At 53.3% G+C, this 16231-nt stretch overlaps 1 protein-coding gene across 2 annotated transcripts; it reads right to left on the bottom strand.

Moving 5' to 3' along the window:
* Window positions 1-548: 548 nt before the first annotated feature.
* Window positions 549-16124, bottom strand: H257_04687. Of its 2 annotated transcripts, XM_009829283.1 has the most exons (7): window positions 9104-16124; window positions 7125-8542; window positions 6076-6759; window positions 5663-5986; window positions 5217-5612; window positions 3080-5069; window positions 549-2674 (listed from the first exon to the last, which is right to left on the bottom strand). In XM_009829283.1, the coding sequence occupies exons 1-7, from the start codon at window positions 16041-16043 to the stop codon at window positions 735-737; spliced, it is 13692 nt and encodes a 4563-aa protein (XP_009827585.1). In that variant the 5' UTR covers window positions 16044-16124; the 3' UTR covers window positions 549-734. The 2 variants fall into 2 exon arrangements, with proteins under 2 accessions (XP_009827585.1, XP_009827586.1); XM_009829284.1 differs by lacking the exons at window positions 549-2674; window positions 3080-5069 and having other exon boundaries at window positions 5140-5612.
* Between the last annotated feature and the right edge of the window lie 107 nt (window positions 16125-16231).

Genomic DNA, 16231 nt, shown 5'->3' with positions numbered 1-16231 from the left:
CGAGTATAGTGTAATCAAGATAAATATTCGAGGGCAGTTTTACAACAACTTTCCACCCACGACGGCTATACTGAATGAAATAAAATTGTAAATAGTTAATCATTCATACTTAATGTACATATCTTGATTATATTATTGCACGGTCGTGAAGCAGGATATCCTGGCCGTCGCGAGGACGGACGCCGAACCAAATCCACCACGCGCTTCAACCAGTTTATTCGAAGGTCGAGCACTTGCTTGGAACGTGCCCCCACCCCCCACATGCCCCTAAGTTCCGCCTAGAACTTGCTCTGACCAAGGATGTGGAGGGAGGTACTGAACGTGGCAAGATGATCGACTACTGTGGGGCTACAATGAAGACGAGATTGAGTACTTGTCTCCATCTGTTTCCACGCAATATCACACCACATCGACGAAAGGTGAGGAAATTGGCTCCAAAAGGCATCTCCGAGGAATTGCCATAACTACACTATAGTACACATCGTGTAATGTCACTATAACGTGGATGACACTAACTTGTCATCCTTCATGAAGTAAAGACATATACAACCGGTAGTAAGTCGATTGCTGTTTCGTCGCCAGTAGAGCTGAATACTATGCGTATAGTACGTATAGTAGCATGCAACACAAGAGCCAAGGGGACGTCTTGTGCTGTCTCCACGTCACACACAAGATTCCCGCCCCCCCTGTCGTTCGAACGCAACCATGTCTTTTACATTACGATGAGACATTGTTTACGTGCTCAAGGACAACAGCATGGCCGTGCCGCGCTTGGTCCAGAGATCGGGGGACTTGCCAGCCCCGCATCTCAGGTCCACAGCGATCATAAACGACGGCCGCTCGCGGGTACCCGTGCGGATTGGGTACATGTACAGCGGACAACTGTACGTCCCCTTGGACGCTTTCTTCTTGGTTTCCACGGGCTTGAAGTGAATCATGGGCATGTTGCAGTACAGGTCCATCGGGTTGGGTTCTGCCAAGCAGTCGTGCTCGAAGTCCCACCTCGCGCCTTCGAGGAACAAACCCTTGACGTACGCGCCGTCCTTGGGCCCGACCACGATCGAGTCTTCGTGCTGGTTGATGATCAAAAACTCCCAGTTGAGGGAATCTATCGACACGCCATTCTTCCGAGCCGCGGTTTGCAGCAACGCCGTGAGAAACCCCGTGGGGTACGTGAACCCCGACAGCCAAAACACTACAGGCTGGGCCGTGTTGGCCCAGTGGCGCATCTGATATATGCGCAGCTCCAGCTCTTGGGTCCAACTACCCAGTGGTTTCAGCGACGGGTAGCAGAACCCCCACGCTTTTGGCACGGCGCCAATAAGCATGGCGTTGTACACGGCTTCGAGTTCGGGTGTGATGACCACCATCCCCTGCATGCCCTTCTCCAGCGCGACGAGCTGGCTCTTGATCGCCCCTAGCAGTTTATTGTACCGCTCAAGCTCTTGCAGGAGCACCGTCTTGAGCGCGTCGGGGTCGCTTCGTGTTGAAAGGTTCAGTTTGACGTTGGCCAAGTCAAACACGTCAGGAACTTTGTCTTTTAAATTGGAGAGCACGCCCATGATCTTTTCGTCGTTGCCTTTGCCGCCCTCGGCTGCCCCCATCGCCTGCAGCCCGAGAATTGTACTTAGCAGTTCTCGGCCATTGTCAATCTGAGACGCGATCTGGGCGTTCGAGTGCTGGCCAAACGCTGCGGGGGGGTCTTCGAGCGGCAAGTTGCGAATAAAGTCGCCATACGTTTGCAAATCGCCGTCCTCGGGCACGAAATACTCTGGCGAATCCGCCAACGGGGCTTGATCAAGCTCGAGAATGTCTTCGCAGAAAAACTGCCCCACATACACAAGCATGAGACGGCGGTCCCAGTCGTCGGTGACGCGGCCGCCGTAATTGGCCTGCGCGATCAGGTACTTGAGGGCTTCCCACGGCGTGTCTTCGTACTCGTCCAAGTAGATTGCCAGCACGTCTTCCGAGATGGCAAAGTCCGACTCGTTAAAGTCATATGGGATATTCCACCCCAAGTTGTTGAACTTGCGGCGCTCCAATAACAATGCGTGGAACCAACAGAGGCAAAACAGCAGTCGCTTGTACTTTTTAGCTTGTTTGCAGCGCTGGAAGCGATCGCTGGTCACGGTGTTGTACAGCCGCAATAAGTTGGCGCGCAGGCCGCGCGGGGGTTCCGTGGTCATCTTGATCCCGCGTTGGAGGATCGCAATGGGGAATTTGGGGTTGGGGTCGGATGTGAGCCACAGCCGAAAGGTTGGGTTCACAGTTGGTGACGCACAAAAGTTGTCGATGAGCTTTTCCAGCGTCGGCGCCCAGCTGAGCATGAGATGGCAGTTGGCTAGGAAGACCCAGTTGCCCCCCTCTAGCCCCCGGGCGAGCATAGCTTCGGCAAATTGACTCTGCCCCTGCCCCAATGCACAGTTTTCGACCTTCTTCCCAAGCACTTCGGCTAGCGCCATCAAGTTATTCGTAGGGTCCACCCCCGGCGACAGCACAAAGATCAACGGCGTCTTGTACGACGAGTTGTCGTAAATCGCGCGCAGGTCGAACGGAGGCGGGTCCACGAACTGCGGCCCGAGGTTGGTCGACACGAACTTTGCGGCTTGGATGGTCACGCGGTCTGGACGGAGCACGCGCAACAAGATCATGCGCTGGAGTTCGTTGCATTTGCCTAGAAAAGAACAACCCCAAAAAACCACCCCGTTATTAATAACTACATAATAATAATACACGATGATACGAGCGACGCCCATGAAAACAATACTAGGAATATCCAATGAGTTATTCAATGAACTCCCAAATATATATTAATTAGGAATACATATACATGTATATATTTGGAAATACATATACATGTATATATTTGGGAATACATATATATATGTAAATTATTTGGGAATATATACATATATTTATTTGGGAGTACATTTGTATATTTATATATATTGAATGCATGTCAAAGTGGGGGCATGAATATATAAACACATGTCATATATATATATACTTCAAAGTATATCAATGCCAACACTGAAATAATATCGCCAACCCCCAAATCCACAAGGGGGCGTGTGTGTACCTTCCCAGTCCCCGGGTAGGGCTTCAATCTCTGGCGAACTCGATTGAAACCAGGATTTCCACGCTTTTCCCGCTTGTTCGAACGACGACACCAACCCCTGGAACCGCGGCATGCGGTTCAAGTCGACCACAGCGAGCCAGACTGGCTCGGTGCAAAAGTCGGTCACGGGGTTGGTCACACGTTCGTCGTTGCCGAGCAAGTTGCCGCCCTTGAGGAGAAACTCGTACTCGTCCAGGGGCACTTTATGGACACTTTGCATGACGCGGATGCACATTTGGAAGGAAAAGAGCAGCTTGTGGCGCTCAAACAGTCCCCGGCACGCGTACGCATACACGGCGAACGTGTGAAAGTCGTTGATGGCCGCGATGCGCTCGCTCAGGTCGTCTGTAAGCGTCATCGTCTGGCGGGACGATCGGCTCTTGGCAATCGATTCCTTGAACAAGTCTACGTACGAGTCGAGCGAGAACTGGTACATCGGGTCGACCTTGGTCATGTCATTCAGCACAAAGTACAGCGTGGACGACCGCACGGCCACGGCCACATACCCCATGCGCGCCGCGTCGATTTTCTTCTCCGTTTCCTCCGACACGACAAGCTGCGAGGTCACTTCCTCCGACGTGACCTTGGACGCATTGAGTGTGTTCACAAGGGACTCATCATCAAGCAAACTGCCCTTGGCATTGGATAAGAGCCGGAGGATTTCGTTCTCCAAGTCCACCAGCTTGTGCTTGGCGGCGGCAACTTTGACCACGAGCTCGGACTTTTGCTCTTCGAGCGCCGGCTCTTCCATCTGCACGACGGTCCCCAGCAGCTGCGCTTCAAGGCCTTGTTCTTTCACGACAAAGTTCACAATCGTGGTCTTCGTCGACACTTCGGGGGTATAATGTGGATTGTGGAGCTTCGTGGTCAGGTAAAATCGAAAGTCGCGGTTGTAGTCGAGCTCTTTGTCGCCAATGCGAAGCACTTCGCGGTTGCCCACCTTGACGATGCTCTTGTTCAAGATTGGTTCCAACGATGGGTCGAGTTCTTCCTGGATGTCTTGCATGAGCACAGCCGTGCCAAATCGAATCGCGTTTTCGAGTTTGCGCAAAAAGTCTTTCATCATCGGGTCCACCACGTCCAACTTGGCGCCTTCGAGCGACTTGATCCACTTGTTTGCTTGGCCTTGGGGGTCAATCATCAGCGGCCACCGCGTGCCTCGGAGCGTCACGACGCCATTTTCAGTCGATAGGTTGTCTCGTGGCAGGCCGTGCGCGTTCCAGTGCCGAACATCCGTCGGATCTGCGAGAAAGTCGGTGAACTGAAACGTCTGCGACATGGGGAGCGCCTGCTGTTGCACGCGGTTGCTCCACGTGTCCAACAGCGACGACCGAAAGAGCGAGTCGAACGGGCCCGCGTACGACAAGAACGCAGCCGCTACCAGCGCATCCCCGACAACATTGACCAGCGCCGCGTCTTTGGTTGCAATGGACACCTGCCACCGCTCCCGCTCCCCCGACAGGCCAGACACGAGCTGCGTGGCGCGGCTCAGCTTGAGCTCTAGCACTTCGGCTTCTTCCCGCAAAGCGTTCTTCTCGCTGACGCTGTCGTCGTACTGTTTCTTGAGCGCTTCGACCTTTTCAATCACGTCTTGGAGCTTGTTCTTGGCCGTTTGCAAGTCGCGCTGCTTGATCGCGAGTGCTTGCTGCGATTTCTTGAGCACGTCGCGCTTGGGGGCGACGAGCCGAAACACGGACGAGTACACCTCCATGGCGAGCACCCACGAGCACAGCGCCCCCGCCGCGCTCGACACTTTCTTCACAGTTTCCGACTTGAACATTTCTTTGGACGTGAACTTTTTGAGTGCTGACAACGTTTTGTCCCGGATCGTGTCTTTGTCAAACGTTTTGATTTGCTGTAAAAAGTTGACGTCGTTCATTTTGATCTTGGCTTGGGCCCACGTTGGGGGAAGCCCAAACAATACCATGACCCCGCACATGACCAAACTCACCTAGAGTATCATCCATCTTTGATCAAATTCAATTCAATCAATATTGTGTGTAAGAAGAAGAAGTAGACGAGTAATACATGGATCCGATAGCAGTGTTTAGGGCTATTATCGATCTAGAGGATGGATGGATGGATGGATGGTGGTTACCGCTTCGGGAGGCTGCGAGTACACTTTGACTTCAGCTATGGCTTTCTTGTCGAGTAATTCCACCTCGGCCATGGCCTTGGCCAACGCTGGCAGCGCTTCGTCCAAGTCGGTTTGCGCGTCGTCGGCGATTTTTTTCGTCTCGATCTCTTCCTTCAAGATGCGCTCGCTCTCGGCTTCCACCTGCTTCCGCTGCTCGTCGGCCACGCGGCGCTCGCTCACGATAATCACAAGCAAGTCGCTGCAATCCTTGTTCTTCTGGGCCACGATGATCTTGCGCTGCTCCAGTTGAATCGACATTTGCTCGACTTGGGCCCGGGACTCTTCCAATTTCGCCAGCCCGTTCTTGAGTTTATCCCGCGAATCGGCAATCGTGCTGCTCTTTTCCAGCAGCAATTCCTATTCCCATATTATTGTTGTTGTCGAGTCGGACACATATATGTGTGTACCACGTAACCCTTGACCAAGGCCAGGTAATTCGTCGGTGTCACATAATTGTGTCGTTTCATCGACGCTAGCATCTGCGCCGACGCCAACACGACGCTGCTATGAATGACGGCAAACACGGCGGAAATCTTGGGTCGCTGGGGCTCCGTGGCCACTCGTTTTTCGTCGAGGAACTTCATGCCCACCTCTTGCAAAGCGTCGAGTGGCCACTCGTCAAACCAGTCGATGGTCATGTTGTTCACAAGTGACGGGTACTGTCTCACGCGATTGCGAAACCCTTTTCCGATGGGGCTGAGGGCCAATACAATATGCAAGTTGCGTCGAACCTACGGTACACTCGATCCTTAAATCTCTTTTATATGGGGGAAGGGGGGGGTCAGGGGGGAAGAGATATGTGTGTATAGGGGGGGCGTACTTCGTTGATGAAGAATGCCCACATGTTGTCTTTGGATTCTTTCACACCGTGGGCTCGGGCTTTGGCTCGAATGGCTTCCAAGATGGTGTTGATCTCATCCTTTTCATATAACCCGGGGATTTCCCCGCTGCTCAGCACGTTGTTGATGTCTTCCACAAAGCTTTCGCTCTTGATTTGCGTATCGCTAAACAAAAACGTCGTCTTCTTGCCCACAACGCCGGCGCTGTGGTACAGCTTTTTCATGTCTTCGTGAAAGTCCATGGGGCGGTAGTTCTTGGTCACTTCGATCTGAAACAAGTCGCAGCCGGCGGCAAACGACGCCAGCCGCGTCAGCGACTGCCGCCCGCTGCCGCCCACGCCCACCAAGAGCAAATTCCCCCGGGGGGTCGTCAGCTGCCGGAAAATGCGCAGCAAATGCATCAACGCGTCCCCAAATAGCACCAGATTCATGGGCACCAACCCCGGTTCGACGTTGTAGTTGTCCAAGTGATCCTCCACCAGTCGTTTTAGCGCTCGAATGTCGTCAATCTCGTCGTACTTGACACCCGAAGCACTCTCGTCCTCGATCGGCGTCATGATCCCGCTAAACAACGGACCGTTCTCCTTTAGCGATTCCGGGAGCGATCCCAATAGACGGGACCATTCCGTTTGAAATGACGTCGACAAGATCTCGTCGATTTTCGTCTACAATATACAGATTCACATGTCACAGATCACAACAACAATAGCAACAACAGCTACCACCATAACCTGCGACAGAGTTATTGATATATTTGTGTATTCTAAACTCGACCGTCATGGAGAATGAATCAAACACACAACCAAATAAACGTACACAAGGAGTGAGCCAATTCGACACTCTGCAGGAAACCACGAGCAACGTCAAATTAGTGTGTGAATTCAATTAGTGTGATGATACCACAGGTCACGTGTTTTACATGTCGAAACTTCGAATCGATCGATCGATACACTGTAGATTTGCCGATTCCGCACAAAAGTCTCCAATTTTTTGGGGGGAAACAACCCTGCGACAACGTACGCTACCGTACCTTGAACGTCGCTCGATCCGACGACCCCGTCAACCGATCGGAAAACGTCCGCAAACACTCGTGCAGCCACAACCGCAACATGCCGTCGCGGCTGCTGATAATGTGCTTATCCGCGACGAGAAGCCCCGCCACGACTTTGGCCATGTCGCGCAAGTTGAACAAATAGTGGCAATTCTGGGGCGTGGGCAAAAACGTTGCTTCGACCGCTTGGTAGATTTGGATCGTGGCCGACACGAGGGGGACCCCCAGGGGTTTGATTTCATCGTCGAATTCGCTCAGCTTTGGCACGAGCATCGTCTCAAAGATTCGGCGAAGTTGCGTGGCTTCAGGGAACGTCAAGTTGATGAGGTTGAATCGGCTTTGAAATCGCGACGAAATCACCGACCGGCCGCCCCCCGGCGGACCCATCGACCCCACGAGTTGCATGTCCACAAAGTACTTGAGCGACTGCTTCTTGCGGTCGTACCAGCAGCCATAATCGACCCACTGGCGCAGCAACTCTAGCGGCGGCTGCGAGCCAAACTCGTCTTTGGCAGGCATGTTCATGTCATCGACAAACGTCACGAGCTTCTTGCCGCCCATCGGACCAAATCGGTTCATCGATCGCTTCTCCATGACGTTTTCAATCACGTCTTGCGTCGTGCTGCTAGACGTGGCGCTCGAAAAGTTCATCACAAGGCGCTGGTACGTATCATTGAGGCCATCCAACTCCTTTTGAATCATCGACGTCTTCCCAACCCCCGTATCCCCCACAATCAGCGCGTGCAATCCCCCATTCACCAGCGTCTGCAGCAGGTACCCGTACCGAAGCGTGTCGACAGTCGGCACTAGAATCTTGTAAAATGGCGTGCCAGGCAATATCCGATACGCTGGGGGAAGGCGCTCGTCCCAGAGCTTGAGCTCTCGGCCCTTGGGGTCGACAAAGAACTCATAGATGGTCTTCACGGGCGGGTAAATGGTCTCGATTTCGCGAATACACGCGTCGAACCGGACGCGTCCGTCCTCGCTGGCCGCGCCCATGACACTCCACGTGAGACAAAACAGAAACCATTTCTCCACCATCGGCGCAAACTGATCAGCACCGCCCACAGATTTGTCCACGCCATTGTCCTTGGTTGCTAGGACGCTGTAGAGGTTGCAAAACGACTTGACGCAGTTGAACTCGGTCACGGGAATCAACTCGGTCACTTCGGCCGATCGAAACGCGAGCACCTTGGTCATGTACTTGTCCAAGAGACTGGTGAGGATGTCTCGCTCGTCTGGGTCTGTGATCGCTTGAACCAGCCACGTCTTAACGAAGGGCCGCCATCCCAGATCCTCCACATCCATGTATACCATCCCCGCTCGACTCACGGTCGCAGGAGATGCTACTGACAAGTCCTGCACTTCAAATAACAGCGCCATCGATGGACTCATGCCTATATATCACATGACGAAAAAATGAGTGACCTGTGCAATATATATATTTATATATACGAGACTTCTTAAATCTAAGTATATATATATCAGAAACAAATACATGAGTGCTGCGAGACATCAATATATAAAAATATATGCATATACCACATACGTACTGTATACCAGTACTACGTAGTACATGACAAAATAAGAGAGTGCTTCGATAGTCTTTTATATGTGTATATATAGTATAATTATATAGAATATAAATTCAAGTCTGTACATGACAAAATAAGTGAGTACTGCGAGACTTTTACACATACTATACATATAGAAGTTCGAATCTGTTGATGACAAAATGAGTAAGTGCGGCGAGTCTGAACAGTAAATATATAACTGTAAATATATATAAAGAAATATCCCATACATGCGAGTCTTCAACATATCTCGTTATGTATATAATATATACATGACACGAGTGAGTACTGCGAGTCTTCAACATATATATATATATATAGTTATGTATAATATATATATATATGGCGAAAAGAGAAGTAAATTTATATTATATATTCACGTACCAATACGGTCGCCGTTGATGAGGGTGAGCACCTTGTTGTCGTCCATGACGCTGTTCATGCTTTCAATCCACAAAGTGTCGACGGGTCCATCAAGCATGATCCATTTCTCGTCTGGCTTGTCGTCGCTGGCTAACGTGCGAAAAATGGCGCTGAGGATGCCGTCGATCCATTCAAACGTCGACAAATCATATACGCCATAGATTTCGTTGAGGGAAATGGACTTTGGGTTGAGCACTTGGACGCGGACGGGGGTGTACCCCGGGGCACCGTCCTTGGCCAGCTGTGATTTGGCGGCCTGGAGGGTTTTCCACACAGTGGATTTGCCCGCCATGGTTTGCCCCACGATCATATTGCAGTGCCGCGTGGCCTGGGACTCGAACAGTTGGATCGTTTTGAACAAGATGGTCGGGTGCAGCTGCAGTCCCTGGTGAGTCAGTTCACTTTGAATCGCCGATTGCAGCGACCCGTACTCGGGAATGGCCAGCTCAATCGACGGAAACAAATCCCCCAGCAGTAGCTTGAAGAGCGCCGCGTCTTCCTTGATAAACTTGGGGGCGTTCATGTCTCGAAGGGCTCGGAGGAGGATGTGTTCTTCTTGCATGTTGGGGTCTTCGCGCTTCAACGCGCCCGCCATATTGAGCACAGCTTTGAGCGACCGGAGGCCGAAATCGTAGTGGTCTTGCTTGCTCAGTTGCTGGATCATGAGCCCGTACAAGGTCGTGGTCTTCTTCGCCAACACTTTGGCATCGCGGAACCCTTCGGCTTGGAGCATCACTTCCGCAATGAGCGCCAAGTCGGGTACCATCATCGCACACGGCCGCATGAGTGCCTTGAGGTTGTCGGGCAGTTCCGTGCGGCCGGCATACCCCGGGTTCATCGTGATGAAGATACCCATGTTGTGGTTACACTTGATCACGGACCCGAGAAACATAAACTCGGGCAGCTTCATCGTCAGCGCTTGCATGATGGTGAGGACTTGCTGGGCCACAACCGACAGCACTTCGATCTCAATCCGATTGAACTCGTCAAAGCAGCCCCATCCCCCCGATTGAACGAGCCCAGAGAACATGCGCCCCACCGACTTGTAGTCAAGGCCATCACTGCAGTTGAACACGATCACGTATTTCGCCAAGTTCTTGCCCAGGTCCTTGACAGTTTCGGTCTTGCCAGTGCCGGCGGGGCCGAGGGGGTTGCCCCCCCGGTTTAGGTGCAGGGCAGTGGTCATGGTGAGCACGCAGCGATCGGTGAGGGGTGTGATCACAAGGCGGCCGTTGTTGCCTTGGTACTCGTACGAGTATTTCAAACACGTGACAGTTTGCTTGACTTCGCAAATCCCGTGCTCGCCCAAGTCCTTGTTAAAGTAGAACCGCAGCTGCATAAGCCATTCAAAGTCGTTGGTCGACTTGCAGTTTTGTTTCACGAGCCGGTCCACGACATCCCGCGAGTGGATTTCGATCGTAATCAGCGCCACAATCTTCTTGCGCTCTGTGGACGTGAGCTGGCCGCGCACCATGTCGGCCAGCTTGTTTAGGTACGACACCCACTTCTTCTTGAGCGTTTTCATGGCCTTCTTGTCGCCCTTTGCGACTTCGTTCAGTGCTTTGATACATTCGTTCGTCCACGCCGTCTGGCCGCACGTGATGAGCAGCTGCCCCGGAAACTCCTTGATCCATTTCTCCTTTTTGCCGCGATATGCCACGAGGCACCCCGCGTACAGCTTTTCGAGCGACGCAATCATGGCGGCTTCCACACGCACGAGCCAGCCTTCGACCGCGCCCGCGATGACGACGTTCGTGTTGAACAGCACTTGCTCGCCGTCGGGGGCGTTCATACCCGCGGCTTCAAACGTCAAGTTGTTTCGCGTGCCCGGGTACAGCAAGTACAGCGACTTGATCGCTTCAAAGCACTTTTTAATGTGTTTTTGCACCTGATCCGGGTCTTTTTGGTGGCCAAGGATCTCGAGCAGGTCATCGTTGGACAAGAAATAGAACCGCGGGAACATCATCCGCTTCGTTTCGAGGTACTGATCGAGGCATTTCTGGATACGGTCCAGCTTGTCTTGCATGTCCAACAGCGTGTCGAGCGTGTGCGGCAAATGCGTGGCCTTGAGCGCGTTCTGGACCTGCGCCATGCTAGATGTGACACTGCAGTAGGCGGTATTGACTTGGTCAAAAAGGGAGCTTTCCAGCGGCAGTTGCTTGCGAATGTCCTCCGACGCCATGAAGATGCTCTCAAGGTATATCCAGCACCGCTGGACCCCAAGCAACGTTTCAATCACCTCGGATACAGTGGACAAGGCGGCTTCCCACATCAACAGCTTGGTCGCGAACGAATCGAAGAACGGCGACGCTTTCATCGTGGACAGCTGGACTTGGTCGTCTTCCAGCGCTGTAAACAGATCGTCGGCGCTGCGGACTTTAAAGTACACGGATTTGTACTCGACCATGTCAATGTTAATGCTATTCCACCGCGATTCGATCCCGTCCAGCGCTTGCTCGATCGACAATTCTTTGCTCGCGTTGCCCGACAGAGTTGAAATGAACTCGGCGTGCAAGTGAAACCCGAGCGAAAACACCTTTTCCAATGTAAACCCCTTGGAGTCGGCGTCGAACGCACTTTGCATTTCGTCTTTGAGCTGCGCCCAATGCCGGGGCCGCAACGCGTCGTTCTTGAGGTCTTGGATCAACGGCAACGTCGCGCGAAACTGGTCAATCTTGTCCTTCATGGAGCCCCAGATCGCCCACTCCTTCATGTCTTTGCCCAACTTGGTGATTCGCTTGAAAAACTGCGCCGCCGTCGCCTCCATCGAGTCGACTTGCAACTCGCCAAACACGTTGCCTTTCCACGAACTCCACACACACTCCCACTCGTCAAAGAACGCCCATATCTGCTGCAGAAGCTCGAGCTCCTTCTCTGTCTGAACGAACCCGTCGTTCAATGTCTCTTCGATGCCAAAGATATCGAGCCCTTTCTTCAGCACCGCCTGCCGCACGCGCGTCGCCTCCATCTTCTTTTCAAAGTCCAGCAATATCGCGTGCGCGGCGGCCGAGTTTTGGGTTTGATCCGAGTACGGCAGCGTCGCCATAGCCTCGCTCCGGAGCTCCACCATGTGGTTACTCAGCTCCGCGACGTTGTCCTGAAGAGACTGCTTCATGCTAATTTTACACTTTTGCAGCATCGTGTTGGCGTCCACGAGCATGCCTTCGAACGCGTCCCAGTGTGGCCGTAAGCTCTGCAAGTCGCGCATCTCGTCGTCGGTGATTTGAACGTCAAACTCGGCAAGCAAGTCGTACTTGAGCTGCAACGGATCAAACTGGGCTTCCACAGTCGGGGCCGAGTCTTTGATCTCCTGGAGCAGCCCGATGCTTTCGCCAAGGTGGTCCAGGTTACTCGGCTTGATTTGGAGTCGCTTGGTGTTTGCCTTCATCATGTTCATGAGTGCTTTGAGCTCGTCCGACGCTGTTTGGTTGAGCAAACCCGTCAACTTGCCAATCCATTGCACCGTATGGTCCACCAAACTCGCCTTGAGAAAATGCGTGTCGATTTGAATAAAATTGATCGTGTTGGTCAAGTCTTCGTTTTGAATGCTCACTTGCTGCTCGCGGTACCGTTCAATGTCGACGCGGAACTGCTGCAGCGGCCGATTCGCCTTGGCGTAGCGTCGAATAAAAGCTTGCTTGTCTTGGTTCCACAACAACTTGTACTTGTCCCAGTACCCCAAGTACTTTTGCAGCTCCGTCGCGCTCGCCGACATGCCGTTCATGATGTGCACCAACACCTTGAGGATCTCTTCGTCGTTGAAAATCGACTGGTAAAACGTGTGGCTCCCAGAACTACCACTAGTAGTACCTGTAGCAGCTACTACTGCAGTGGTCGGTGACGTGGCGCCCTCGCTGCCGTCCATGGGTTGTGTACGTGCATCGGTTGTGATTGTGGTGGATGGTTGGGGCGGGTGGTCGTCGGCTCGTCCGTTGACCGTAGCCGTGAGACGCGGCACGACGCTGATCACGTTGAAGATTTCCTTGGCGGCAGTGTTGACCATCTGGGTCAAGTTGACCATGAGTGGGTTGAACTCGACTTTACCGTCTTCAAGGATCACGTGCACACGGAAGAGCGGGTGCGGATCTGTCTTGGCGTCGCCGTTGATGGCCTTGCTGAGCTCCTGCAGCGATTTCTTGACCGACTGGCGGAGTGAATCTTCGAGGGTTTTGTCTGCTCGTTCTACGAACCGCGCCCACTCTCGCTGGACGTCGCCCGGTCCCGCGGCAAAATGCACGTACATGGCACTCATGGTGCTGCGGATGTTTTCGTATGCGGCCTTGAGCTTCGTTTCCATCGCGGCGCGGTGGCTCACCTGCTTGACTTCAAACACGCCGTCGTCGTACACGTTGTTGCGCTCGATGGAGATGTGCATGAGTCCGGCGATCATCTTGCAGTTGGACGCGACCACGTCCTTGTTGTCTTGGAACTCGCGCACGATCCGGTACGTGGCTTCGCAGTGCTTGCGGCAGTCGTTCACGTACCACTCGACCACCCCCTTGGACAGCCACGTGAGCTTGGCAAGCCCGGGTTGAATGCGCCGGTCCAGTTTGCGAATGATGTCGTCAAAGAGGCGCCGCTCGGTTGTGCTGAGTTCATGCAGGATCCGGTTGTAGTCTCGGACCACCAGCGTCACGTGCTCGCGTAGCACGCGCAGCTGCTCCTTTTGATTGCAAATGTCGTGGGCAATGTACGGAATCTGGATCTCCCCGTTAAAGTACTGCCAATAGTGCACTTCTGCAAACAGTTGCAACAACGGACGATCAAAATTGCAGTGTAAGAACCCCTTGTTCGACCGCCCGAGCAGCTTGTCGGCGTTGGTCACGTCGAGGGCGTGGGGGTTGGGATTGGGATTGGTTTGGCCTGGCGCGCCGTTGCCCCCCGCGACACCACCCGCCGTCGATGCCGATGCCGCCGTCGGCACCGCGGCGTCGAGCGCCAAACTGGTTTTGGTCATGAGGGGGTTCTCCAGTCGCGAGTTCAAGTTGGTCGTCCCCAGCGAATTCAACTCGTCGATCCAGTCATTGTACTTTTTCTGAATGTAATCGTGCAGCACAGCTTTGAGGCCGTCGAATTGTGTTTGCGCTTCGTCTAGTTCAACGGCGCCAGGAGGCAGCGACGTCAGCAGCGCCAAGCGCGCCAAGTCTTCTTTGACCCGTAATTGGAGGCCCCGGGCCCACAGAGCAGCCCCGGCGTACTGGGGCTCGGTTATCGACAGCGGCGGCACCGCCTTGTTCTTTTCAAACAAGTTGCGCACCGTCACAACCTCGGCTTTGAACATCCCGTACACGTCCACCGTTCGTTTCTCCACACACCGGCGGATAGCTTCGCGCTTGGCAATGGTTTGGAACGCCTGAAGGAGGTCACATCCGGCCGAGATGGTCGACACTGAGTCGAACGCGGCGTTGATGACGTTTTGCGTCATGGCTTCGAGGTCCTTGACGCCGTTCTTGAACACGTTAAAATCCGTGTGCCAAAACGTGATCTTCACGTCCAGAATGTCATACTCGAGCCTGCGGAGGCGGTCAATGTGCTGGTGGAACTGGGTTTCAATGCCCATGAGAGACTTGACGATCTCTTGGCCGCGATTCCCGCCAAAGCAAGGCAAACTCGAACTGCCCTGGCCTTTGCGGGCAAATTGGATCTGCCCTTCGCATACTTCGAGCAACTCGCGGCACCGCTGCACGAACGCATCGACTTGGGCAAAGATGCTCGTGTCGTCAAACTTCCACTTGACGGGCGGGGTACTACTACTAGTAGTAGTACTAGTACTAGCTTGGTTGACCGACTTGGCCACGCTGTAGTAGATGGTTTTCCAAGCGACGCCGCACTCGATGGTTTCTTCGAGGTTGCGGATGCTGCCTTGGACGTCGCCGTTGAAAATGTGCTGCAACGAGATGGTCTTGCAGCATACAGAGATGATCTCGTTGCTGACCTTGCGCAGCAAACTCGTGATCCGGTCCTCGGTGTTGTAGAACCGCGAGTACATCCAAATGAGGCGGATGGTCGTGAGCAACTTGGGCAGCAACGACGGAATGTCATACGGACTCGCCGTCGCCATCTGTTCGCAGATCGGACACAGCTTCTTGAGGAACCGCAGGTTGTCGTTTGCTTCGAACGACCCTTGCTTGATGATTTGGCTCAGCGTTTCAAACGGCTGCAAATACGACGACTTGGCCAAACTCAAAATGTCCACAATGTCCTTCACTCCCGGTCGGTTGAGCTGATCGGTGATCCCCGACAGATCTTCGGTGCGATGCTCCCAAAACTTGATTTCTTCGAGCGGCCCCGCGCCTTCGGCATCGTGGGCGTTGTCTTGGTTGTTGACAACTTCCTTGATCTGACGAGTCCAATGGATGACGGTGGACTCGAGCTGCTGCAGCAGGTCCTTGTCTTTGTAATTGGCTTTGTCTAGTGCGATCGGAGGAAGGTACAACACTGTCTTTCCACACCCACGACTCACCGTCTCCGTGAGACTACTCATGAAGCGATAAAACTGCGCCGTGAACTCCTTCTGGATGCTCTCCGGCCATGACGTTTCTTGCTGCAGACGCTGCATGTAAAAGGTATTCATCAACTGCAGCAACGACGAAATACCCTCGCCGTGGATTGTCCCAAACTGCAGCGCCGTGACCGCCGTCGTGGGTTTGACACTGACCTGGCCGTTCTTGACAAAGTACATGATCGTGGTGGCGTCCCGAGGGGCCGTCGTGCCCACGCGAAGGACGTGAGCCGTGTTTGTAGAGATGAAGAGCGCTGGTATATTCAAGGAATCGGCGAAGTCCTTGACACATGCCGAGTCGGACGGCGTCCACTTGGCCTGCGTGTATCCTGGCAGTCGTATCCGGTCCCGTATCCAGTTGACAAGCTCTTCTGTCTCGTCGAAGCTGCTTGCACTCATCGCGCACTAGAAGCGACGAGTACGTCTTCTTCTTCACGCGGTGCGCGTAGAGGGATCGGCACTTGAAAAAGTGAAATTTCGATGGAACAACTCTCGCGACGTTTCGTCGCCATCATGTGGGGAGTCCAAAAGGTCGCGACCATCATTCTGGCTTCCAGATCCGGATAATATAGTAACGTTATAAGTAG

This window comes from Aphanomyces astaci (assembly GCF_000520075.1).
Source record: "Aphanomyces astaci strain APO3 unplaced genomic scaffold supercont1.8, whole genome shotgun sequence".
NCBI lineage: Eukaryota > Oomycota > Saprolegniomycetes > Saprolegniales > Verrucalvaceae > Aphanomyces > Aphanomyces astaci.
This window is presented reverse-complemented; position numbering and strand designations above follow the sequence as displayed.

Excerpts from the sequence above, each read along its gene's own strand:
- H257_04687 (XM_009829283.1), bottom strand. The coding sequence starts at position 16,043 with ATGAGTGCAAGCAGCTTCGACGAGACAGAAGAGCTTGTCAACTGGATA. Across the intron at positions 8,543-9,103 it reads CATCAACGGCGACCGTATTG|GCATGAGTCCATCGATGGCG; the intron begins GTACGTGAATAT and ends TGTGATATATAG. Across the intron at positions 2,675-3,079 it reads CCTACCCGGGGACTGGGAAG|GCAAATGCAACGAACTCCAG; the intron begins GTACACACACGC and ends GTTCTTTTCTAG.